Below are 27,123 nucleotides of genomic sequence, written 5' to 3'. Positions count from 1 at the left end.
GTAGAGGGCGCTGTCGTCTTATCACACAGGAATACTACAGATCTTTGTAGAGGGCGCTGTCATCTTATCACACAGGAATACTACAGATCTTTGTAGAGGGCGCTGTCATCTTATCACACAGGAATACTGCAGATCTTTGTAGAGGGCGCTGTCTTCTTATCACACAGGAATACTACAGATCTTTGTAGAGGGCGCTGTCATCTTATCACACAGGAATACTACAGATCTTTGTAGAGGGAGCTGTCATCTTATCACACAGGAATACTACAGATCTTTGTAGAGGGAGCTGTCATCTTATCACACAGGAATACTACAGATCTTTGTAGAGGGAGCTGTCATCTTATCACACAGGAATACTACAGATCTTTGTAGAGGGAGCTGTCATCTTATCACACAGGAATACTACAGATCTTTGTAGAGGGAGCTGTCATCTTATCACATCGAAGTACTACAGATCTTTGTTGAGGGCCATAAACACAGAAATTGACCAACAGGGCTCACTGCGTCAAGGGTTATGTGCATTGTGTTACACATTGCTCCAACTTGCAAGAGGCACGCAAGCACGCACGCACGCACGCACGCACGCACGCACGCACGCACACACACACACACACACACACACACACACACACACACACACACACACACACACACACACACACACACACACACACACACACACACACACACACACACACACACACACACACACACAATGTGACAATGTGTACTCCTGGGAATTCAGTGTGTCAATCAGATAGCTTGAATAAACATGATTTGCAAAGGCATGAGGTGTGTGGGGTCATCTGGTCGATAGGAATACATTCCTTTCACACTTCTCATAAGGAAACGGTCAGGTGAAAAGGTAACACTAGGGAAGGCTAATGTTGTCAAATGCCATGAAAGTTTTGGCTATGGTTAGGGTGATAACCATTTCCCTCAAGGTCCCTCATGAGTCATGACTAAGTATACATTTAACAAGGGAGGAAGAATCAATGTATTGCAAAATCTGTTTACCACTCTTCCCACTGGGCAAAATCTGGTTGAATCAATGTTGTTTCCACATCATTATAACAAGAAAATGAAATGTGATGACATTGAATCATTGTGGAAAACTGATTGGATTAGAAAAAAGTAATACATTTAAGGGAATTTAGTCTTCTTTTCACACAACTTTGAACATAAATCCAATGACATTGGTGAAATTGTTTGTTGATTTCACGTTGAATTCAGGTTAGTTGACAACTCAACCAAAAGTAAATCAAAACTAGATGTTGAACTGATGTCTGTGCCCAGTGGGTTATTATGCCATCAGAAAATAGAACCTTTCTGTAAATACACACGTAAACAGAAAACACTGACCAACACTGATTCATTCATTTTGAAAAAAAGCTTTACTTGAATATCAACATTTTCTCAGAAAGTATAAATAATGATTTTAAAAGATTGATTTCCATTTAATACAAAAATAATACATCAAAGAGAAAATCACTTTGTCTGTCATCTACAGTTGAAGGGGGCCGTGCATGTCCTCTGGTTAGATGGCATGCCCTCTGGTTAGTATGTTTAGAACAAATTGAAACAAGGTAGTACACAATAATAACAAGGTAGTGACCTATTGAAAGGGAGTCTGTATGTGCCTACACCAGAATATGGAGGTGGAGAGGGTATGACTTCCATTTAGAAAATATAATATAAAAATAATTATTCAGAAAACAAACAGACAGTCAAATGCAGGCTACACAAATACTCATGATAAAAACCTGATTGTTTGTAACCTGTGGTTGTTTTTCTGGACCCCCCTGGTGGATTGGGATTGCAAAAGTAACTAATATTGTTTGTGTGGCTGGCTGTCCAACTCTCCATAACATTCCTTAACCTCTGTGGAATCCAGCCTGATTACAAAGGTTGCTGTCACAACAAGAGGCGCTTTCATCTTCCACCCCTTCACAAATTGCAAGACCCATATCACTGTTTTGCTTGCAAATACTTGTAAATACTGTCATTATCACAGGGGGGAGTCCTTGTTATGATTTATGACGGAGATTATGTTTTTAAAACGCTCCAATTCCATATGTGTCTTTAAATGAGGAAACATTGGGAATGAGGAAGTGGAAGGAGAGGGGATGGAGCCTGGGAAGGCTAAAGTCCCATTCCTGAAGTTCACCTGAACCCTATGAGCAAGCATCAGTCAGAGAGAGGTCTCCCAGGAAGGCAGGCAGGCAGGCAGGGGATTGGGACTATGTGTGTATCCTAAATGGCACCCTATTCCTATTTTGTGCAACACTATTTTTTACCGAAAATAGTGGATTATACAGGGAATAGGGTTTGGGACAAAGCTATAACTAGGTTTGATGGCATACAGTGAATATTTGAGTCAACCCTCCCACAAGGCAGACTTTGTTTATGATGTCATGGCACGCTGACTCTCTCTTCAGAACGAAACATGGGAAACGGGTGAAAGAAAAACACCCAAAGTTTCCAACTGAATTTCTGGCTACTGTATATACAGGATGTACTGTACGTGTATATAAAAACAAAATAAAACTTTGGTGTAATGTTTTGTGCCGTGTTGTGGGCAGCTCTGACAACAGAAACAACATGGGGGTCATTAAGTTCATAGAGTAATGGTGCGTCTCATAAATTCCTCTGTCTAAGTGTGGAGTACTGTACACGTTTCAGTCTTCTGGGGCTTCATATGCACATGCACATTGCATAGTCCTTAAAAATTCTAAAGATTGTCCTATCTTTCAATCACAGTTTAAAAATGGAACCAAATAAAAAATACAAATATATTGTCTATTATATTTCCCCCGTGTTGGGAAATAACAAATGTTGAAATCCTTTAGACACATAAACAAAGTTCTAATTATTGGCACTATTGACTGTTCAGTACAGAAAATGACATTATGAAAAACCAACATGGAAGACTCCTTCAAACAGAACAGGTATGTGTGTATATGAAATATCTACAAAAAACTATACAGTTGCTCAGGACAAGGTTCATATGATTGTCATCCAGTAGTTCTGATAGTTGTGCATGGATGTTGATAATATACAGTATAGTGGGGAACAGATTATTATTCAGATCTGCCATTATGAGTGGGCACTTGGCTAGATGGAATCACTCAGTCCCCCATACACTCCTTCCCCACCACAGCCCAACATAGCTGTGCCAACTGAGTCTGATTGTGTCCGCTCAACTCAGCATCCATATGTCTTCATCTTTCCACATCAGATCACAGTATCACGTTAGTTCTTCATGGACATCCACTCCACCAGTCTTATTCTTACATACCACCGTGTGTCAGGCATAATGTGAAGATCCATTTGTTTTGTTAGAGAAATGAATACTGTTTTCACAAAATTGGTTGTAGTGAAAAATCATACATCCTTGTTGATCCTCTGTGTCAGAGGATATTCAGTTCCTCCTCCCTTCATTTAGGTGTCTATTAATGCAAACCTGCAGTGTTTGTTTCTCTCCCCATCTCTCACTCCTCCCGCCCTCCACCTCCGCCACGCTGGATTTGTTGACTGACTCATTGTCCAGTGCACTGTTGACAGTTATTAGGAGTTGTCACAGTTACCGCAGTGAGAGGGTGGAAAAATGTGCTCCTGTTGCTAGGCACCAAGGAAGTCAGGTGCGTACTCTCACCAGGCTTGAAGAGGACACTGCAAAAAGAGAGAGTGAGAGAAAGGGGAAACAAACGTCAGAGTGAGTACATCACACAAATAAATTAAGAAAATCTATTCAAAAACACAAGAACCATTTTCTGGTGAGGATGTTTATAATATGTGTTGTCATGATAATATAGGTCCCATTTCTAAAGTCCCCTGGGTATCCGATTCAGATAGGATGTAAACGGCCTACCTACGTCACACCTGACCAAATACATTCCACATTCTTCTTCCGCTTCACTCTGAAAAGCCTTGTTTACATTCAAATGGCCTTTTGGAGATTGTTTGTGGAATTTATTTTTTCCTTTCTCTCAAGGGGTGGAGGCAGTTGACCAGCAAACAGCCCTACCTGATAAAGGTGGAGAGCTGCTCAGACTACAGTCTTTAGACACTGTGCTCTAAGTGGAGGTAAGTTTAACATGGGGAGGGGGGTCCTCAGCAAATACGAGAGTTATAAAGCCTCAGCATGTTGGTCATGTCATAAGAAGAGCCTACTGGTCTCTCTGCACCACCAAGTCCAAATAAATGCCTGATAAGACGAGAGGCAGCCTGGTAGAGCCTGCTAGCTAATAGCTGTCTAAACGCTGTCTGGTTTAAATGCGGGTCCACCTATAAAGCTACAAGTATACCATGATACCATCAAAGCATAGCTCAAAACTAGAAACCAATATGTTGAGGTTTATTTGCATTGCTCTGAAAAAACATTACTGATGGCCGTCTTAGGTCTCTTTACTCAACACATTACACAGGGTCAATGTAGAACAATGGTGTCCTACATATATCAAACCAAAGGCAGCTAGTCAGTATCTAGTTAAACCACTCTATCAAGGGAACAGGTAGGTTTCAAGCCAATCGGAGCATCTGCCACATCTCAGCCCATCAACCCAATGAGCAGTGACAGTGCTGCGGCCCGGGCGATGTAGAGTGCTCTGTCTCAGGCAGCGTGGGAAATTGAGCGTGTGAAAGCAAAACACAGAGGAAGGCATTTCAGGCTACAGCGATCACTGAGACCAGGGAGAAGTAGGAAAGAGGAAGAGCTGTAATTACAAAAAAAGACCCCCCCATAATAGACCACCCCCCACAATAGCAGGGAAGTAAGTAGCAGGACACAAGCCTCCTGAACTTTGATTACCAGTGGGGTTCATTTCCTGATCAGGGGACTAGGTCTGGCCAGGGATCGGCCAGCCTTCTCTCTCCCCAATGGAGAGGAAAGCGAAAGGAGGCATCGTTAATCAATTTAAGTTCAGGATGAGGGCACAGGTGATTGATTGGTCCGGCCTTTCAAAGGAAATAGGAATTCTGAGGAGTGTCCATACACCCGACTCCTTGGTCCAATGATTGAGATTTGTGGTCCACATGCTCTGACAAAATCAGAGTGAACTGAGTACTATCGTCAAACCCAGCATCAAAGGCAGAGCCAGGCAAAAACATTAGCTGTGAAACTGTTAAGTAAATAAATAAAAGTTGCATGAATCCAAATATCATTGGACTGATCTCATATTGCCATTCATTGACTTTACATGCATAAGAAGGGTAGTGTGTCTTGATTATGTGAGTTAAGGTTCCTGTATCAGTCTGTATAAACATTAATTTATGCCTATAAAGTCATGGAAGGCACACACATTTACTACGAAAAATATGGTATATTGCACACAAATATTCAGTAGAATGGTCTTGGCTTTGGGACAACAACACATCCCATTTGGATGAATTCACTGAGCCAGTCCAGTTAAACTAAGTTAGCTTGGTCCCAGATCAGTTTGTGCTCTTGCCAACTCCATTGCTGTCATTTTCAAGACAAACATAGTTGGCATGATGGCACAAACATACTGGCACTCAGGCTAAAACTAAGTGATTTTATTAAGTGACCGTACTAAGAAAATAGTATTTACCCAGGAGAGACCCCCCAGTTGCACCATCTTGTTTACGGTAGAATCCTAATGTAACAGGGATTAAACAAGTCAACACACAATCACAACTCACACACCTAGTGTGCGTTCCAAAAGGAACCCCATTCCCTTTTGCCACTGGTCAAAAGTAGTGCACTAAGTAGGGAATAAGGTGCAATTTCAGACAGCCCTACTGTATCCTAGTCTATCAGCCTACTGTATCTATCCTAGTCTATCAGCCTACTGTATCTATCCTATCTATCAGCCTACTGTATCTATCCTATTCTATCAGCCTGCTGTATTTTTCCTTTATTTAACTAGGCAAGTCAGTTAAGAACAAATTCTTATTCTCAATTATGGCCTAGGAACAGTGGGTTAACTGCCTTGTTCAGGGGCAGAATGACAGATTTGTACCTTGTCAGCTCAGGGATTTGATTTTGCAACCTTTCGGTTACTAGTCCAACGCTCTAACCACTAGGCTACGCTGCCACCCAAGTCCTAGTCTATCAGCCTACTGTATCTATCCTCGTCTATCAGCCTACTGTATCTATCCTAGTCTATCAACTTACTGTATCTATCCTAGTCTATCAGCATACTGCATCTATCCTAGTCTATCAGCCTACTGCATCTATCCTAGTCTATCAACCTACTGCATCTATCCTAGTTTATCAACCTACTGTATCTATCCTAGTCTATCAGCCTACTGTATCTATCCTAGTTTATCAAACTACTGTATCTATCCTAGTCTGTCAGCCTACTGTATCTATCCTAGTCTGTCAGCCTACCGTATCTATCCTAGTCTATCAGCCTACCATATCTATCCTAGTCTATCAGCCTACTGTTAGTGAGTGCACAGTTTGGGGAGGGGGTTGTGTGTCGGTTGTGAGGAAGATGTGGTGTGTTAGTAGATAAAGAAATTGATCAATCAAATCTCTAATGGGAGGCTTGCACAAGATACAGTACAAAGCCTCAGCAAGCTGGGAATTCATTTTCAAGCTTTCCAACTTACATTTACAACCAACTATCTTAGTTTAAATGTAGCTTATGACCGAAATGTATGCAAACTCCCAGAGAGCAGGAAAGGGATTATTACTAACATTATACATGCACATGCTTTAATACACTGAGGACAGACACTGAGGACAGACACTGAAGACAGACAGAGAGGGGAGACTGTATTGACTGAGTCAGGGCCAGGGTAGGGGGGGGCCTGATTGTGGCCTGTGTTAGGTGAGACTGAGTCATGTTATTGACTGACCTGTTTGCTGGATGACATGGAGCTGAGAGTACTGAGGCTGTTGGCGTCTGTCACCACCATGGTTGAGGGAAACCGTGACTGGTGAGAATACTGCGGTGGCTCCTGCTTATGAGGGTACACTGCCAAAGACAAAGACATAGAGAGAACATCTCATTGTTAATTTTACCCCAATAGATTCACCTTTATTAATGGGTTAGCATTAGGTTTATGATTAGGGTTAGGATTAGGTTACATCTGTACATGCTGAAATGTCATTTTAAGATATCTTGTCAACTCCTTATGGAATTGTCACGCTAAACATGACGTGTCAATGAGTGAAAAGGTGTTGGCAAGACAGCCGACAAATATCTGGGACAAGACTATATTGGCATTATATCCCATCTATGACATGGCATTAGCAACCGTTTAGTGCTTACTAAGAGGCAGGTACTGACTGTGTGAATGAGTCACGGTGGCCATGAAGGGATGCTGGTTCATGTGGCTGGGGGACTGCTGCATCAGGCCATGCTGGTGGGGACTGTGGAGCTGCTGGGAGAACTGCACCGGCTGCAGCGCTGCAAGGCTCCCCCCCACGCTGTTGATCACAGGCACTGACTGCGACGTGTTCAGACCTACAACCACATAGAACTTAAGTTATTTGGCTCATATCTAAAGCATGACAATACAAGCATAACTATATTCGCAATGTAGTGCATTACTTTTGACCACTATGGGGCGTGGTTAAAAGCATTGCACTATATAGTGATTCAGGTGCCAATTGGAGCTCAACCGTTGTGTACATACGAACATAGAGGTCATATGAGAATATGTACGTAAAGAGAGGAGAATAAATGGACAGTTATTACATTAATAGTATAATTTGTGGAGACATGGGTAATACAGAGCACTGGCTGGTTGGTTGATTGGTTGACTCACTCTGTGCGATGGTCATGACTCCAGAGAGAGGCATGATGAGGTTCTGTGTCTGCTGGTGTGTGTGGTGGGAGCTGTGGATGTTGGTCAGCGTGCTCACAGGTGGCAGGCCTCCACCTGACGCAGACATCTAGAGAGAGAGACACACTAAGAAACTTAGTGACACCATTCTGGACCAAGAATGAAGTCATGTACTGACAATATCCTAAATCTAACATGCTAACTGGATATAAGGATGGTTAAATCAGGGTATATAGTAAAGCATGGCGATCACTTTAGAAGTGAAACCAGATGCTCTCAGCAATGCAGTTCACACAGATAAATGTTGAGTTAGTTCTGCTGCTTTTGTCTAACACTGTGCTTGTGTAACTCCAGTCATCTACACCGAGCAAACAATGAGTAGAAAATAAATACAAAATAATCCAATAATGAAGCGTAAAAGCACAGATTGAAAGTAGTAGTGTGTATGCATGTGTGTGTGTGCGCGTGTGGGTGTGTGTGTGTGTGTGTTCATGCACGCAACTGTTTTCACATTTCCTGCCAGCTGCTCTGAGAAGAGGGGATGGTCAGACAGTGGATTTGTCTCAAATGGCACTATATTCCCTATATAGTCCAATACTTTTGACCAGAGCCCTATGGGTCTTGGTTAAAAATAGTGCACTATATAGGGATTAGGGTTGCATTTGGGACTTAGACAGTCATCTGTACGGCCATCTGTACGGTGCCCATAGATAACAACCCTACAAAAATCGAACTTCCTACTGACAGGGGATAATGATAAATGCACTATGAATCATCAGGGATTATTCTCACTAAATAAAGATTGTGATGTTCAACTTTGTTGGATTTAAACAACACAAATCTGGTTAGTGCCATAATATCGTTATTATTCTGATCCTAAGAATACGATATAATTGTTTTTTGGGACAAGCGTTCAAGAGTTAGAAATGTCTGCATGTACGGTACTGGCCAAGTTTCACCAATCAAATATTGGAATAGGACAGAGGGCTGAGTTTCTCCCCTCTAGCTCCCTTTTCTGAAAGTAGAAAAAACATTGAGCATAATCAAGTGCTATCGTCATTTCCCAGGCAGAGCAAGCAGTGCTGAGCGCTCCACCCTCCACTTCTCTTTACAGGGCATTTAATCAATAAGCTCAGAATGCTTCTTTGTCAAGTTTATTGGCTCAGCTCTGGACCTGCCCAGTTCACTATGGTGGTGAAGGCTGTACTGTATGTTAGGCCTCAGCCATGGCCTGCCACCTGTCTCCACTTTCCACTGAGAGCAGCACAATGCTCTAACTGTTGTTCCCTACAGACTGTTCCATGGGAGTCTGGCTCAGGGACCTGCTTTATATGTCTATGGTTGCATTCCAAATGTCACCCCATTGCCTTATATAGTGCACTACTTTTGACCAGGGCCCATAGGACTCTGGACAAAAGTAATGCAGTACAGAGGGAATAGGGTGCCATTTGGAACGTACCTCATGTTAAACGCAGCCCTGGTCCTTATCTAATCAGAGGCTAGGAGGGCCCAGGTGTGTTACTCACCATCTTGGCGTCAGGTGACAGCAGACTGTGGCTGGGGTCCAAGCCTCCCGGAGACACCTGCTGTAACACCGACTGGCTGGTCGCCATGCTGCCGTGGTGACTGATGGTCGTCGAGGAGCTGACCTCACCAGGTCCCTGTTGGCTGTACCGCACTGGAGAGAGAGAGGGAGGGAAAGAGAGAGAGAGAGAGAGAGAGAGAGAGAGAGGGAGGGGAAGAGAGATAGGGAGGGAGAGAGAGAGGGATGGTGGGGAAGAGAGAGGGAGGGAGGGAGAGAGAGAGAGGGATGGTGGGGAAGAGAGAGAGGGAGGGGGAGAGAGAGGGGGATGGTGGGGAAGAGAGAGAGGGAGGGAGAGAGAGAGAGGGATGGTGGGGAAGAGAGAGAGGGAGGGAGAGAGAGAGGGGATGGTGGGGAAGAGAGAGAGGGAGGGAGAGAGAGAGGGGGATGGTGGGGAAGAGAGAGAGGGAGGGAGAGAGAGAGGGGATGGTGGGGAAGAGAGAGAGGGAGGGAGAGAGAGGGGGATGGTGGGGAAGAGAGAGAGGGAGGGAGAGAGAGAGGGGGATGGTGGGGAAGAGAGAGAGGGATGGAGGGGAAGAGAGAGGGGGAGGGAGAGAAGGAGACAAGAGAAAGAGTGAGAGAAATTTAGAGTTTGTTTCTTGAACTAACAACATCTGTGTCACACAGGATAACAGTATATAGGGCAGAGAGACGGTAGCAGGCCTCTCAGTATAACTAAGTGTGCTGTGTCCAAGCAGTCGCTCCAACCCACCAGACTCACCTGCTCTTTGACTCAGACAGGGAGAGCAGAGCAAACAAACACACTGACCCCTCCACTAGTGCTATCAGCCCAGCTCAGCCAAGGCCATTCAGTGTTTACAATACATCGTACACCAGCCCCCCATAACCCCAGTCCTAGACTTTATGAACTCATACACCATTTATTTTATTTAGGGGAACCCATTTACAATGGTACCCGGAGGACAACAATACAATAAACAAAACATCATCAATAAAAACTAAATTAACTACAAATTAGAGAATCAACACTACAGCTTCAAACATCACAGATACAATTATTTACATTCAATCCAAACAGTTGCAATTCTCATTAAATCCATTCAACATTCAGGTCCTAAACTGCCCTAGAGGCACCAGAGAGTCAAAATGTAGGGAGTTTTGTAGGCTATACCAAAAAATGGGGGGCACTAAAACTGAAAGCAGATGTACCTAAATCGGTGCGTACTAGAGGAACCTTGAAAGATAACCATCCCTGTGAATGGGTTTGGTGTCTCGTGTTTTTATTTTAACAGTGAAGTAGGTTGGAACAGTTTAACAGTTTAACAGTGAAGTGAGTTAGGTTGGAAGCTAACAGTTTAACTGTGAAGTGAGCTAAGCTTAACAGTTTAACAGTGAAGTGAGTTAGGTTGGAAGCTTAACAGTTTAACAGTGAAGTGAGCTAGGTTGGAAGCTTAACAGTTTAACAGTGAAGTGAGTTAGGTTGGAAGCTTGTGTAGTAGATATTTTAAACAAAAAGGGTGTAATGAACTTTAACGAGGACCAGTCAACCTTTTGATACAGGATGCAGTAATTTGTGTTAAAACTGTCATGTGATAAAGCAAAGGGCACTATGGTAGATGGCCTCCATAAGTTAGTTGAAGAGTAGTGGCTGTTGCATTCTGATAAATGGTGTCACCATAGTCAAGAACTGTCAGGAAAGTTGACTACAATCTGCTTCCTTCCTGCTGTTTAGGGAGAGGTGTGATCTGTTTCTTTAAAAGAAGCCTACTTTACATCTCAGCTTCTTAACTAGCTCATCTGTATGTTTTTTAAATGTCAAATTATTGTCAATCCAAAAGGCCATATATTTTTTTTTAGAAGCGGCAACCTGCTCGATGAAAGAACCAGCCAATGCATAAATGTGTAAGCCATCTGAAGCACTTCTATGAGAATTAGAAAGCAGCAAACATTTAGTTTTCCCCGCATTAAGTACAAATTTGAAATCATCAAGGGCTTTGTGCAAGGCAACAAAATCAGATTGCAGCTCCAACATAGCCTAGTCAGCCGTAGGGGCAATAGCGTACATAACAGTGTCATCTGCATACAGATCAACAGGTTTTTTCAGATGGACCAATATTATTTATATAAATAGTAAAGAGGACAGGTCCCAAAATCGACCCATGACGGGCACCTTTAGTCATATCCAGATACCTTGACACCATCAGAAAGCACACATTGTGTTCTGTCTGGCAGATAGTTCCAAAACCACTTGCAAGACACCTGGTCGAGGCCCATTTCAGACAACCTTTAAATGAGTAGGGGATGGTCAACAGTATCAAAGGCCTTGGATAGGTCTATAAATATGGCAGCACAGTGATTCCTACCCAGCATGGAAAGGATCTCTCTGTGCCCAGGTAAAGGTATGGAAGTGAAGAAATGCCTTCTACGTACAGTATGTCATCAATAGGGAACCCTTGTTGTCTCCCACCTCCATTCGCCACCGGGGGCCAAAGGAATGCTGCTCTCCTCCTGTCAAATGGATGTTTGCCAATCCTGGCCCCCTTTGATACCAACGGAGCAAACATTACACAATTACAACCAATGTCAAACACATTCTTATCCTGTAGTCTCAGTCTCACACAGAGACTCCCTCCCTCCCCCCTACAGAGCAGAGCAGTGGGCTGTGACACTGGCCCAGTCCCAAATTGCACCCTATTAGTGCACTATTTTAGACCAGGGTCCATAGTAGTGCACTATGTAGCGAATAGGGTGCCATTTAGGACAGTGTTTACTCTCAGATCCCAGATCATCCCTGGGCCCTCTGTCCCTGACCCACGCATGTCACACTGAGCTCCCTGGCTGCCACTGTCCCAGATAGTCACAGACAGTCACAGACAGTCACAGACCGGGGACACCAAGCACCATATGTCTGCCATAAAATAATGGAACATCATATCTCACCCAAAATAAAGTTGATCCTTAGCAAAAACATGATCTACTGCCTGGGGAATACAACTAAATCAGACCAAAGAATGTATCATTTTCATCTTGACTGTATTTCATCCACTAACAACTAACATGTTGTCCAGTCTTTCCAGGCAGACCACAAGAGAACCACAGACACAGCTCATATTCTCCTGAACAACACACTAGCAACCCCCCACTCTTATTAACACCGCTACAGGACAATAATGCACTCCATTGGGCCCATAACCACCATAGCCTCGCAATGGCAGAGGACTCATAAACAGGCATTTACAGTATCTCCAAGCTGGGCAACCTGTAAAGTGTCAAGGGAGTGAGGTGCTATTCTAGCCAGTTTTGTCTCCCTGTGTCAGGCAGTAATTCTGGCTGCAGAGAACCCTAATCGCATTAAGGAAGGCTTCCGTCGTCTAGTTGGTGTGAGGCTATTGGTAATTTGGACGGAGGAGAAGGGCTCCATTTCTGGGACACCAGTGGGGCAGCAGTGTTATTGGGATAGTATATAAAGATGATCTCAATATAGCTTGAGATTAAGAAATCTTTCTTCCTCAGGATTTTTTATTTTATTTTTAAATTTCACCTTTATTTAACCAGGTAGGCTAGTTGAGAACATGTTCTCATTTGCAACTGCGACCTGGCCAAGATAAAACATAGCAGTGTGAACAGACAACAACACAGAGTTACACATGGAGTAAACAATAAACAATAAACAAGTCAATAACATAGTAGAAAAAAAATAATCTATACATTGTGTGCAAAAGGCATGAGGAGGTAGGCAATAAATAGGCCATAGGAGTGAATAATTACAATTTAGCAGATAAACACTGGAGTGATAAATGATCAGATGAACATGTGCAGGTAGAGATACTGGTGTGCAAAATAGCAGAAAAGTAAATCAAATAAAAAACAGTATGGGGATGTGGTAGGTAAATTGGGTGGGCAATATACCGATGGACTATGTACAGCTGCAGCGATCGGTTAGCTGCTCAGATAGCAGATGTTTAAAGTTGGTGAGGAAGATAAAAGTCTCCAACTTCAGAGATTTTTGCAATTCGTTCCAGTCGCAGGCAGCAGAGAACTGGAAGGAAAGGCGGCCAAATTTTTGGCTTTAGGGATGATCAGTGAGATACACCTGCTGGAGCGCGTGGTACGGGTGGGTGTTGCCATCGTAACCAGTGAACTGAGATAAGGCAGAGCTTTACCTAGCATAGACTTGTAGATGACTTGGAACCAGTGGGTCTGGCGACGAACATGTAGCGAGGGCCAGCCGACTAGAGCATACAGGTCGCAGTGGTGGGTGGTATAAGGTGCTTTAGTAACAAAACGGATGGCACTGTGAAAAACTGCATCCAGTTTGCTTAGTAGAGTATTGGAAGCTATTTTGTAGATGACATTGCCGAAGTCGAGATTCGGTAGGATAGTCAGTTTTACTAGGGTAAGTTTTACGGTGTGAGTGAAGGAGGCTTTGTTGCGAAATAGAAAGCCGACTCTAGATTTTATGTTTGATATGAGTCTGGAAGGAGAGTTTGCAGTCTAGCCAGACATCTAGGTACTTATAGATGTCCACATATTCTAGGTCGGAACCATCCAGGGTGGTGATGCTAGTCGGGCGTGCGGGTGCAGGCAGCGAACGGTTGAAAAGCATGCATTTGGTTTACTAGCGTTTAAGAGCAGTTGGAGGCCACGGAAGGAGTGTTGTATGGCATTGAAGCTTGTTTGGAGGTTAGATAGCACAGTGTCCAAGGAAGGGCCAGAAGTATACAGAATGGTGTCGTCTGCGTAGAGGTGGATCAGGGAATCGCCCGCAGCAAGAGCAACATCATTGATATATACAGAGAAATTAGTCTGCCCGAGAATTGAACCCTGTGGTACCCCCATAGAGACTGCCAGAGGACTGGACAACATGCCCTCCGATTTGACACACTGAACTTTGTCTGCAAAGTAGTTGGTGAACCAGGCAAGGCAGTCATTAGAAAAACCGAGGCTACTGAGTCTGCCGATAAGAATATGGTGATTGACAGAGTCAAAAGCCTTGGCCATGTCGATGAAGATGGCTGCACAGTACTGTCTTTTATCGACGGCGGTTATGATATCGTTTAGTACCTTGAGCGTGGCTGAGGTGCACCCGTGACCGGCTCGGAAACCGGATTGCACAGCGGAGAAGGTACGGTGGGATCCGAGATGGTCAGTGATCTGTTTGTTGACTTGGCTTTCGAAGACCTTAGATAGGCAGGGCAGGATGGATTTAGGTCTGTAACAGTTTGGGTCAAGGGTGTTTCCCCGTTAGAAGAGGGGTATGACCGCCGCAGCTTTCCAATCCTTGGTGATCTCAGATGATACGAAGGAAAGGTTGAACAGGCTGGTAATAGGGGTTGGCGGCGGACAGTTTCAGAAATAGAGGGTCCAGATTGTCAAGCCCAGCTGATTTGTACGGATCCAGGTTCTGCAGCTCTTTCAGAACATCTGCGATCTGGATTTGGATAAAGGAGAAGCTGGGGAGGCGTGGGCGAGTAGCTGCGGAGGGGCGGAGCTGTTGGCCGAGGTTGGAGTAGCCAGGAGGAAGGCATGGCCAGCCGTTGAGAAATGCTTGTTGAAGTTTTCGATTATCACGGATTTATCGGTGGTGACCGTGTTACCTAGCCTCAGTGCAATGGGCAGCTGGGAGGAGGTGCTCTTGTTCTCCATGGACTTTACAGTGTCCCAGAACTTTTTGGAGTTAGAGCTACAGGATGCAAATTTCTGCTTGAAAAAGCTGGCCTTTGCTTTCCTGACTGACTGCGTGTATTGGTTCCTGACATCCCTAAACAGTTGCATATCGCCGGGACTATTCGATGCTATTGCAGTCCGCCACAGGATGTTTTTGTGCTGGTTGAGGTCAGTCAGGTCTGGAGTGAACCAAGGGCTATATCTGTTCTTAGTTCTGCATTTTTTGAACGGAGCATGCTTGTCTAAGATGGTGAGGAAGTTACTTTTAAAGAATGACCAGGCATCCTCAACTGACGGGATGAGGTCAATATCCTTCCGGGATACCCGGGCCAGGTCGATTAGAAAGGCCTGCTCGCAGAAGTGTTTTAGAGAGCGTTTGACAGTGATGAGGGGTGCTTGTTTGACCACGGATCCATAGCGGATACAGGCAATGAGGCAGTGATCGCTGAGATCCTTATTGAAGACAGCAGAGGTGTATTTGGAGGGCAAGTTGGTCAGGATAATGTAATTAGGGTGCCCATGTTTACAGATTTAGGGTTGTACCTGGTGGGTTCCTTGATGATTTGTGTGAGATTGAGAGCATCTACCTTAGAATGTAGGAATGCCGGGGTGTTAAGCATATCCCAGTTTAGTTCACCTAACAGAACAAACTCTGAAGCTAGATGGGGGGCGATCAATTCACAGATGGTGTCCAGGGCCCAGCTGGGAGCTGAGGGGGTCGGTAGCAGGCGGCAACAGTGAAAGACCTATTTCTGGAGAGATTCGTTTTTAAAATTAGATGTTCGAACTGTTTGTGCATAGACCTGGAAAGTATGACAGAACTTTGCAGGCTATCTCTGCAGTAGATTGCAACTCCACCCCCTGTGGCAGTTCTATCTTGACGGAAAGTGTTATAGTTGGGTATGGAAATCTCCAAATTTTTGGTGGCCTTCCTAAGCCAGGATTCAGACACGGCAAGGACATCAGGGTTGGCAGAGTGTGCTAAAGCAGTGAGTAAAACAAACTTAGGGAGGAGGCTTCTGATGTTGACATGCATGAAACCAAGGCTTTTTCGATCACAGAAGTCAACAAATGAGGGTGCCTGGGGACATGCAGGGCCTGGGTTTACCTCCACATCACCCGAGGAACAGAGGAGGAGTAGGATGAGGGTGCGGCTAAAGGAGCAGATTTATGGGCGTGGTAGAATATATTTAGGGCATAATGTGCAGACAGAGGTATGGTGGGGTGCGGGTACAGCGAAGGTAAGCCCAGGCACTGGGTGATGATAAGAGAGGTTGTATCTCTGGACATGCTGGTTATAATGGGTGAGGTCACCGCATGTGTGGGAGGTGGGACAAAGGAGGTATCAGAGGTGTGAGGAGTGGAACTAGGGGCTCCATTGTAAACTAAAACAATGATAACTAACCTGAGCAACAGTATACAAGGCATATTGATATTTGAGAGAGACATACAGCAAGGCATAAAGTAATCGCAGGTCTTGATTGGGAGAGCTTGCTAAAACAACAGGTGAGACAACAACAGCTAGTCAGCTAACACAACAACAGCAGGTAAAATGGCGATGACTAGGCAGAGAGGGTCGGATTAACTACACACAGAACCTGAGTTCACGGTTGGGGCCGACAGATAAAACATACATAAACAGAATGGAGTACCGTGATTAATGGACAATCCAGCAGGCATCAGCTATGCAGCCAAGTGATCATAGTGTCCAGGGGGCAGCAGTAGATGGAACAGAGAAGCCGCCACTAAGCTAGCAGGCGACACGGTGTTTAAAGTTAGTAGCTCGGGGGTGGTAGGGGGGGTCTGCTCAGACCAGTCAGACCAGTTGTGGTGGTGCGGCGGGGGGCCGTGTCGACAGAGAATCCAAGCCAGATGGCGAAAGAGGTATTGTAGAATTTAGTTTGCTAGCAGGGAGATGTGCCTGGCTCACGGCTAACTGGTGCTAACTTCGTGGCAGTGGCGTTAGCCAAGGTCCAGAGTTTACAGCAAGGATCCGGTGGAGTATTGGGCTCTAGCCGTGTATGAGTGGGGTTTGGGTGAACAGCTGAGTAGGCCGGGAGGTGGGCCTCAGGGATAGCTTCGGTACTTGGTGCAAGCTAGCTGTGGAGATCAGAAGTAGTGGTCCAGGGATTACGGCAGGAATCCGGCGTTGTTGTGGAGAGAGTTCGATACTGGTAGACTGGCGAGTATTATCCAGGCTAAAAACAGGGCTGGCTGTGCAGAAGGTAAAAGCCGCTAGCAGTGGCTAACAATGACTAAACAGCTTGTAGCTAATTTGCTGGTTAGCTTCTGGAGGTTCTTGAATGTATTCTAAAATTTAAAATAATAGCGATTCCGTATCACATTGGGTGAGGCAGGTTACCGGAAGGTATAATCAAATAAAAAATCGAAAAGAGATTGAAAATAAATATGGGTCCAGTGACTGGTTGCGCTGGCTGGGGACACGGCAATTCAGACAGTTTGCAGGCCTGTGCTAACAAGCTAACAGTTAGTAGGCCGGGGCTAAACAAGCTAGCAGTTAGCAGACCGGGGCTAAACAAGCTAGCAGTTAGTAAACCGGGGCAGGCTAGCAGTTAGCAGGCCGGATTAGCAAGCAAGCAGATAGCAGGGGCTAGAAAGTTAGCCTTTGGGGAACGTCGCAATGGGGTTAAGTCTGTTTTTGCCTCTTCATGCAGTGACGTCGATAGACCGGTCGTGGAATTAACAGGGTTCCAAGTAGCTCTAGGTAGCTAGCAGGCCTAGCTGGTTAGTATGATGGGCCTTCAGCAGGCGTCGCGCCTGAGGGGCCTGTTGGAGTCCTCGGGCAGATTATGTCGGTATTCCAGTCGTAGGGGATCTGCGGGGTTCCATGCCCCATACCGGCTGTAGAAGGGGTCCGGATATTGTAGCCCAGGAGTATGCTTCGGTGGTAGCACAGGAGCTCTGGCCGGGCTAGCTTCAAGCTAAGTGGATGGAAACGCTAGCCAGGAGGAGTCATCCGGGTTTGCGGTTAGCTAGTTGTGAAGATCCAGATGAAAATGTTCAGTTTGCGGTGGGAATCCGGGGATAAAAATAATAGGTCCGTTATGTTCTGGTTAGAGTCACGTTGTTCTAACTGGCGAGAGCTATTCGAGCAGAAGGTTAGCTGATAACCGCTGGCAATGGTTTGATGACTGATAGCTGGTAGTTAGCTGGCTAGCTTCAGTTGAGGGATTCCAGATCCGAATGAAATATAGATACTTTAGGGGGAAAAAAGCAGATCCACACTACATTGGGTGAGGTGGGATGCAGGAGAGTATTTAGATGTTGAGGTTTAGCAAAAATATTTTAAAAGATATGCAAAGAAAAATATGTAAAAAACGATATATACAAGGGACACAACAGGACAAAGACGTCTGACTGCTACGCCATCTTGGATAACTGACAGGATGACATTATATTGCAGAAAAAAGTAACTCAAAATTGAAACAACTACTGTACTTTCTGGCTGCAAGACATTTGACCATTTGACTTTTGACATTCTAAAAAAGGTAGCTATCTCCCCTCTATCACTCTCTAAATTGTCATCTTAAATAGTGTTTGAGCTAAATCAACCCCAATAGCCAAGCACTCTGAGTATTGGACCAGGGGTGACTAGAAGTAGACCAGGGGGAGGGTGAGAACCCTGTGAAGGGGAGTGATAGAGTAGGCAGCAGGGAGTTACAGCAGGTTTAAAAGGCTTCAGTGCTCAGTGTGACGCATGTAATATCAAAGCCTCTCTCCTCATCCCCAGGCACTGGTAATTGTAGCGCCAGTGCATACGAGAGACCTCCCGGGTCTCTGCAGGACGTAGCAGGCCTTTGTACCTCTCTGACCAGGCTGGGCTCCCAGTGGACAGAGCCGGGCAATGCATAGGGCAGGCCTTGCCTCTCTATCCCTCGGCCAGGCCAACTCCCACATAGCCTGGGGTGACACAAGGCATTGAGGCAACACAACCTGCTCACTGTTTTTCCCTCCTATAATATATGATGTTTTACTCTCACTGTTGTTAAATCAAATCACACTGTTTTCAGAGGATTACCAAATGAAGGAACGTGCCCATCACACCAGTCTACCAGATATTGAACCACACTCCCCTCACTGCCGTCTTAATCTTACAGCTAAAACCTTTCCAGTGTGTCAGATTAGGTGGGAGATTCATGAATCAGCAGGCTTTGCCATGTGAGAGGAGGGAATAGTCTTCAGACAAATGAGATATCAGCAGGTTATCAGGTGTTCAACTCAATCTCTTAGCACATTTTGGTGAAAAAGATGCTACTGTTGCTGAATTATTTGTGCTGATTGGCCCGTCAACGTTTCTATCTCAGCTTTGATGCAGGTCAACATAAAGAGAAGTCCTAATTAGAACCCCAGACAGAAACAACGAAAAAGAAAAGCCTCCCACCTCTATACTTTGTTGAGAGATGTATGAAACTTGCTCCCCATGCTCAGCTTTCAGATTCACCCTCAAAGTGGCCGAAACATTCATCTTTTAACTTAAAATAAAACAATGACTTTTTAATGGTCACTGAGCCTTTTCCTTTTCAATGATAATCACATTTTTAGGTTGCACCGCGACTCACGTTGGTTAAGCACCCTCCACTTCTTTCAAAGAAATAAACCTGACAACTATAAACAACAGAACAGTATGGTCACGTCATCCTTCTCTCATGAAGTATGGTAAAACACACAGACACAGACGTATTGGCATCTGTTTGTAATAGAACAGGGTTGAATTCCAACTGCCTGTTCTCATCTTTTCTATAAAAGCACAGGTTGTATGGTTAAGTGAATGATCCAAGGGGAAACTACGGCCCTAAAAGTATCATGGCTTCAGACACAATGGATCATTCAGCTGATGAAACAGTTCGATTAGACCAACAGTGTGTGTGCATCACCTGTTTACATTTTGAGACGTGACTAGTAACAGAAGACAATTATATATTTGTTTTGTTTGGTCTTTTGCCAAACACTGACGATAGAATAACCTCGTCTGTCCCCCAAAAATACTATTTGACCGTTTTGGCCAATCAAGTTACCTCACCTTTATCAACAGAAGTAAGAGAATCAATGAAAACTCCAGGAGTAAGAGGTTCTCTTTGATGTGACACTTTAGTGACCTCCCACACATAACTATTGTAGTGGCGATAGCTGAAGGAGGGGGTTACCCACACAAACCTCTCTATAGGCTGGAGCACAAGGGGTCATCAGTCCTGTCTGGCCAGAAAAGAGCCAATACCCCAGAGGACAGCTCCTGCTGCTCTGGTCTGCAGAGCACCCAGCCTCCCTCAGCCACTATACTGCCGCCCCATAAAGGTAAGGAGAGCTTTAAAACAGGCCCTCCCCAAGGCCCAGCTGAGATAAAATAACCTAGGTTACAGTCACTGCAGTCTTCTAATACACCACAGACAATAGGGACCCCTGCCAGGCTGGGGTATAGAGAGGAGAAGTCAGGGGAGCCCCTTATCGAAGGCCTGGGAGATGTAGTAGCCAAGGATTTTAATTGTCCATTCAAGCATGCATAATACAGGCCGTAGCCTAGCAACACGATGAGGCAACCTGCTGGGGTGCTATTGTCAGGCCAGGGGCTGACAGTGAAAAACAGCTGATGCTGTCGGCAGGACGCCGGTAGGACACCTTGTAAGCAAGCAACCGAGGACTAGGGGGAGCAAAGTACCTTCTGCTTCTGACCTTTACCCTCGCCCTCTCTACAACCAGCCCCTTCTCCCTCACCTCCACACAAGCCTACCACTGAACCTACCTCCTTACTTTGCAACCTGAGGTCAATGCTTGGTCAGGTGTGCTGGGAAAAACCACAAGCAAACAGAGCATGGGCCGATGGGCCCAGTATAACCAAAGGTAAAAGAGCAACCCGAGGCAAACGGCTTGTTTTTCTAGAGAGTTGACCTCGTGTTCAAACATGAAAGAACAACACGAGGCTTTGATTGAGTTGCTTCAATCATTGCTTTTATGGTGGTAAGCGATGGCACTGAGGATAATGCCATGCCAAGATATCAGCTCCATTTTATAATAATAATAATAATATATGCCATTTAGCAGACGCTTTTATCCAAAGCGACTTACAGTCATGTGTGCATACATTCATGTCTTATAGAGGTGAAGGTGGACGCCTAAATTGCACTGAGTGCAAACAGCATTATGATATCAAATGGTCAGTTCATTGGATCCCCAAAAAGTCACAAGCAACCGACCGACCTTATGCTTTTATGAATGTGGAAGTAATGGTTGTAGGTTCAGCTACTGCTGAATCCCTCCGTGACCCTGCCCTGACCCTGGCCTGTCACAAGACTGCTGCTCTTTGTGCCACTCTCCTGCTCCTGCCTGCCTGCCTGCCTGCCTGCCTGCCTGCCTGCCTGCCTGCCTGCCTGCCTGCCTGCCTGCCTGCCTGCCTGCCTGCCTGCCTGCCTGCCTGCATGCCTGCATGCCTGCATGCCTGCTGAATTTGGAGTGGAGATTTTAGGTACAATGTGGATTGTTCTCAGTGTATTTTTAAAGATCATAATAACAATGACATTTGCTCAGCTCCCTAAGTCACTCTTATTGATCACTTGCCCTCTCTCTTCTCTCTCCCTGATGTCATCAACTGTTTTTCTTGCCACTTTTCACCCTCTCTTGGGGATGGAAATAAAATCATCCAAAGCTGTTGCCAACCATTGTTCTTAAACTGTCAAAGGCATGTCCCTGATCAAGATGCCATAGTGATTACATGCACTCAGATCATGGATGAGACAGGTACAGCAAGAGGAAAGACCACAATTGAATGTTTCCATTGTTGTGTAGTATTATATTAGATATAATAGCAGAGTAATGTACTGTGATATGCATGTGGTGTGGAGACGCTACCTTGCATCTTACTAGGGGGGGATGCGCTGATCTGGGAGCTGTGGTGGTGTGGGGAGTTGTGGCTGTGAGACAGGAGAGGGTTCATGCTGTGGGTGGGTATGGGGTAGGCATCCATCGCCAGCTTCTGACGGAAGGCCTCCTCCTTACGCCGGTTGGCAAACCAGTTATAGACCCGTACCTCAGTGACCAGGTTAGAGCCCAGCCCATGAGCTTTAGACGGAGACACCCCTCTCTGAAGACACTCAGCCCTATAGGAGGAGAGATTGAAATAGTATCAATGGAATGCTATGGAAAAGAACAAAGGGAAAACATAATGATAGTTGCATTGGAATGATAGTTGGATAGTGTAAACAAAGAGAGACATTAAAACCTGTCAAAATCATTCTAATCTAAGGCCATGTGCTGCAGTAATGATGACGTTAGTATCAAATAAGATGTGCCAAACATTCAATTATTCAATGAGAGAACAAATCTGTATCCCAAATGGAACCCTATTCCCTCTATAGTGCACTACTTTTGACCAGAAACATATTGGCACCAGTGCAGTAAATAGGGAATAGGGTGGCATTTGGGATCCAGCCAAAAAGGTGCAACTTTCTCATTCTCCAAAGCCTCCTCCCCTCACCTGTTGCACTCTTCCACCAGCGCCTCCCGCTCCTCTTTGCTGGGGTTCTTCTGTCTTTCATAGGCCTGGTAGAGGATCTGTTGTGATGCAGGCCCCCATTTAAAACGGTTCCGTCTCATTTTCTTGCAGGAGGGTTCCGAGCCCACCTCCTCCCCTTGTTGCCCCATACCCTGACCAGGAGGGTTGAACTCTGGGAAGAAAAACAGCACCTGATCCTGACTGCCTTTCTCGGTCATATTGCTGTCAGAACCTTGCACTGCCTGGTTGAATTCTGAAAAATAAGAACAAGGTCACATAAAATATTGTATTGGGGGGAATGGAGACAAAATAAACCAATAACAGAATAAGAAGAAATAAGACATCATTTAATGAGGGACAATTGCACAATACAGTATGTAGCCTAAGCCATAATGATAAATCAAACACATTTGAGGCATTGGCTTACTGCAAAATGTTTCTGACCATATGCATAGCCCGATATGACATTTATGTTCATGCACATTGTGTTGTGGATGGCCATTAGAATTATGTCGCCCAGGCCAACACACCTCTGTGCCTCTAACTGTATCGAAGGCTGTGTGAGAAACTCAAATATTAACTTACGTCTGAGAACTTCCCGCTGTTTCCTGACATACCAGGTGTAGAGCGCCGCTCGCTTCTGAGTTTTCATGGGCGTGCCTTTGTTGAGGTGCTGTGAGAGGTGAGACTGATTTAGCCCGGTTACATCCACCACCTCACGTTGTGGTATGTTGTGCTGTTGCATGTAGCCTTTGATCATTCGGGCGGCACGCCAGGGGTCCTCACTGCGGTTACATAAAACACATAGAACCTAAAAACATGTTATTCGTTCTATTGGAACCCTAATAGCGTTATGTGTTGGTAATGTAATGGTGTATAGGTTGTGGTGCTACATTAGCATTCGCACTAATAGAACCAGTTATCTAACATATTATTAATCGGCCAAATAAGTTCTGAGCCAATCTACAGCACCTAGCTACAGCACAAGCATGTATTTCCCTTGGTTTATTCTATTAGACTTCTTCGCCTGATGCTATCCGTGTTATCCCCAAGTTTTGGACAATTGTTAAATACCCTACTAAATGACTGCTAATCATTGTAAAATAATGTACTTTTTACTCCATACATTTTCCCTTACACCCAAAGGTACTCTCGAATGCATTTGGAATGCTTAACAGGACAGGGAAATGGTCCAATTCACGCAATTATAAAGAGAACATCCCTGGTCATCCCTATACTGCCTCTGATCTGGAGGACTCACTAAACACACATACTTTGTTTGTAAATTATGTCTGAGTGTTGGAGTGTGTCCCTGGCTATCCATAAAACTTTTTTTTGTTTTTAAATAAGTTTTGCTCAATAAGAAATTTGAAACGATTTATACTTTTACACTTAAGTATATTTGAGCAATTATTTTTTACTTTTGATACTTAAGTATATTTACAACCAAATACTTTAAGATTTTTACTCAAGTAGTATTTTACTGGGTGACTTTCACTTTTACTTGAGTCATGTTTTATTAAGGTATCTTTACTTTTACTAAAGTATGACAATTGGGCACTTTTTCCAACGCCGGTGGTTTCATAATACATTCAATAACCTGAAAATACTCCGAATCAGGTCTATTTTCAATTCAGTGTTTTGACTGTAGCTAAGAGGCTAAGAAATTAGGAAATCTAAATCCTAGACCTTGGCCTATAACTGATCCACAGTTTTTGAAACGTCAATATTTCATAGCGAATGTGAGATTTCAAGGATATAGGATACATAAATATATTACAAATGTTACCAAATTAGGTTATCAAATAATCTAAACTCCACGAATTGGAAGGGCCTAGAGTACATTGGTTTAGAAGTGCAGAATTTTACGTCAGCTGAGTCTGACACACACTGACGTTATAGCCTACATTTTCCTATTTGGACAATAAACCCATAGGCCTAATTAAATTCAGACTAAATAATCCCAGAGTCGAGTATGAATCAAATAAAATAAATAAGTTATTTGGTCAAATAAATTCATGTTGTTTGGTTAAATGTAGGAAATTGATAATACATTGATAAGAAATAGATCAGTTCAAGGCTTCCATCCAAAATTGCATTCAATTATCGAAGAATACATTTGCCCATGGGGTAAAATCATCTGAATTATTCCAATGCTTCAATTCTATCAATAATAAACACAATTGAATTGCACCCATCGATGACAACGCAATAGGACGCTTTATGTCGATAAAGAACATTTATTTCAAACGATTTAAAAAGGCCTAGCCTATGTGCGCAGCGTGCTCTAAAATAGTAAAACTACACTTACATAGCCTATACCATCACAGACATCTCAGATTAAGTATGGACTTCACATGGGTAATTGTTGCAAATCTACACACAACTGTTTGTTTTGGAGAATTAAATCTGCGGGTTTATACATTGGTTTAGATGTTGGTTTATAACTTTCGACAATGAATAACCAGATCTCCATTCACTCTAATCATACGACACTGTGTATCTTTCAGTTGATGATTTATAGAATACAATTAATAATAACTTAACTACACGTGGGTTAGTTTTGATTTTCTGCTGGCCAGTTGATCATGTTACTAGCGTAATGAATGAACATTTATAAATGGCTTTTAGAAGATAAATTAAGACAATATGAACATTTACAAAGAGTAAGGCCTTTATAGACTACATTCATAAAACAAAATAACATTTGCTTTAAGATATGTTGCAATATTTCGCCAGAACATTAGTATTATTAGTAGAGCCTATATCTAGTGCAACATTGAATCCTACGTAATAAACAAATACGTTGATGTGAATTAACTTTCTCTTCTTGCATTGCCAGATATAATCTAAGTGAGAGAGATCGAGTAAGTTAAATATAAATAGATCTCGTTAAGTTTATAGTTTGCTAAGGGAAAAAAAATAATAACCCGTGTGGATAATTAGTAACTAAAACGCGAAAAGTACTATTGGCGCGTTATTTTAATTTGTTAACACAAGGAACATTGAGACCTATTGCCAAGCGCTTGACATGTAAATTAAAATACGTTTTTACACTAATTTTGTCATCATTCTAAAATATAGACACAATGCAGATACACTTCTGAGTATTGCGGTCAGGCAAGTAGGCTATAGTTTTTATGGGCCACACGTCTGAAAATTATTCCTGGAAGAAATAACTTTAACAGGCAGATAACCCTAATTGTTGTCCTAATTTACCCTAATTGTTGTCCTAATTTGTCAGACAATGTTAAATATAAAACGCTTTAAATGCACTGAAATTACTCCTACATCTAAAATAAGTAGCCAGATAAATAATACAATATTATTTTGGTTATGCGCCTATACCCTACACATTCATTCGGTAATGAACATCCCTAAATGTGTGAAATGAAACATTTAAAGTTCTATTCACTTACGCTAATATTCGGTCAACTTCTTCCCTCTGTTCCGCTGCTTCCTCGGTGTTAAGTGACTGGAGTTCTTTCAGTATCGGTGGGGTATCGAAATCGTCCCCGTCCTCGGATCCCTCATCTCCCGACAGTTTGCCCTTACTATGCCCATTGGTCAACGTAAGAAATACCGGCTTCGAATCATTTCCGTTGATTTTAGAACTTGGCGGAGACATCTGTAGATTCTCCAACTTAACTCCAAAGCCATTCGGGCTGGGGTCCATATCGTCCAACGCTTGGATCAGAACATCTTTGGTAACTCCGGAATCTAACAAGGCGCTCAAGAGCTCCTGTTGGAGAGATGTCAACTTGGACACCATTTTCGAGAACATTAAAAAAAGTTATATTCTGAACTAAAAGGGAAAGGAAGGTTGGGGAGAAGAAAGATCTAAAAAAATACAAAAAAAGTCCGTTCCCCCCTCCTCTCCTGCTCCAGTGTTTATGTGAATTCCCTACTCCTGACACCTGCTCGGAGAATCTGGTTCACTTCCCAGTTGAGAAGAGTGATATAATTTGCCATGATGCTTTCGGAGGGCAAGGAATATACAACATGGTAATTTGTGGGCTGGCTGATGGGGCCTTTATGCAAATCATAAGAAGAAGGCTGCACTGACTAACTGAAGCAGGTAGACCTGACAGTGTTTACACTGCAGAGCTGTTGCTTTTATTGGCTCTGCTTATCAGCAGCAACATTTTCATGAACTTCGGACTATTGTATAAAGACTTTGGTGAAAGAGGAGGGGGGGTATACTTGTGATGATAATAATAATAATAATAATAATAATAATGATAATAATAATAATGATAATAATAATACATTGTAATTATAATAATATTGTATAGACAATATAATATATTATTAATTAGAGCATTTATCTTATCAACATTGTTTATTTTAGTGGTTTTCTTTAAATTCAACAGAAAAACATGCAAAGTGACAAATTCAAAATGATTCACCTACTGTATAAAAGGTCTGTCAGTCTTGGGCTTGTGTTTTTGTTTTCTATATCTTTCTCATAGGCTTTATAGTCTATAATAATATCTGACCCTTTTAAGCCCCTTTTACAGTGAGTTCTTTTTCCGTATATATCAGAATAAACATTAGAGGAGGAGGAGCCCTTCCGTGAACAGATCAGCGCTGTGATCATGGCCATAGTTCAAACGCTCCAGAGGCACAATGGCACGCTGGGGGACGCACG

General features: G+C 43.6%; 1 protein-coding gene across 5 annotated transcripts; it reads right to left on the bottom strand.

Annotated features, from left to right (window-relative positions):
• Nucleotides 1–1,376: 1,376 nt before the first annotated feature.
• Nucleotides 1,377–26,500, bottom strand: LOC123992744 (hepatocyte nuclear factor 1-beta-A-like). Of its 5 annotated transcripts, none has more exons than XM_046294216.1 (10): nt 25,892–26,500; nt 23,058–23,257; nt 22,455–22,725; nt 21,830–22,077; nt 9,285–9,436; nt 7,741–7,867; nt 7,242–7,436; nt 6,826–6,944; nt 5,571–5,615; nt 1,377–3,672 (listed from the first exon to the last, which is right to left on the bottom strand). In XM_046294216.1, the coding sequence occupies exons 1-10, from the start codon at nt 26,254–26,256 to the stop codon at nt 3,652–3,654; spliced, it is 1,743 nt and encodes a 580-aa protein (XP_046150172.1). In that variant the 5' UTR covers nt 26,257–26,500; the 3' UTR covers nt 1,377–3,651. The 5 variants fall into 5 exon arrangements, with proteins under 5 accessions (XP_046150172.1, XP_046150173.1, XP_046150174.1 ...); XM_046294217.1 differs by having other exon boundaries at nt 21,842–22,077; XM_046294218.1 differs by having other exon boundaries at nt 7,260–7,436; nt 25,892–26,499.
• Between the last annotated feature and the right edge of the window lie 623 nt (nt 26,501–27,123).

This window comes from Oncorhynchus gorbuscha, linkage group LG13, assembly GCF_021184085.1.
Source record: "Oncorhynchus gorbuscha isolate QuinsamMale2020 ecotype Even-year linkage group LG13, OgorEven_v1.0, whole genome shotgun sequence".
NCBI lineage: Eukaryota > Metazoa > Chordata > Actinopteri > Salmoniformes > Salmonidae > Oncorhynchus > Oncorhynchus gorbuscha.
This window is presented reverse-complemented; position numbering and strand designations above follow the sequence as displayed.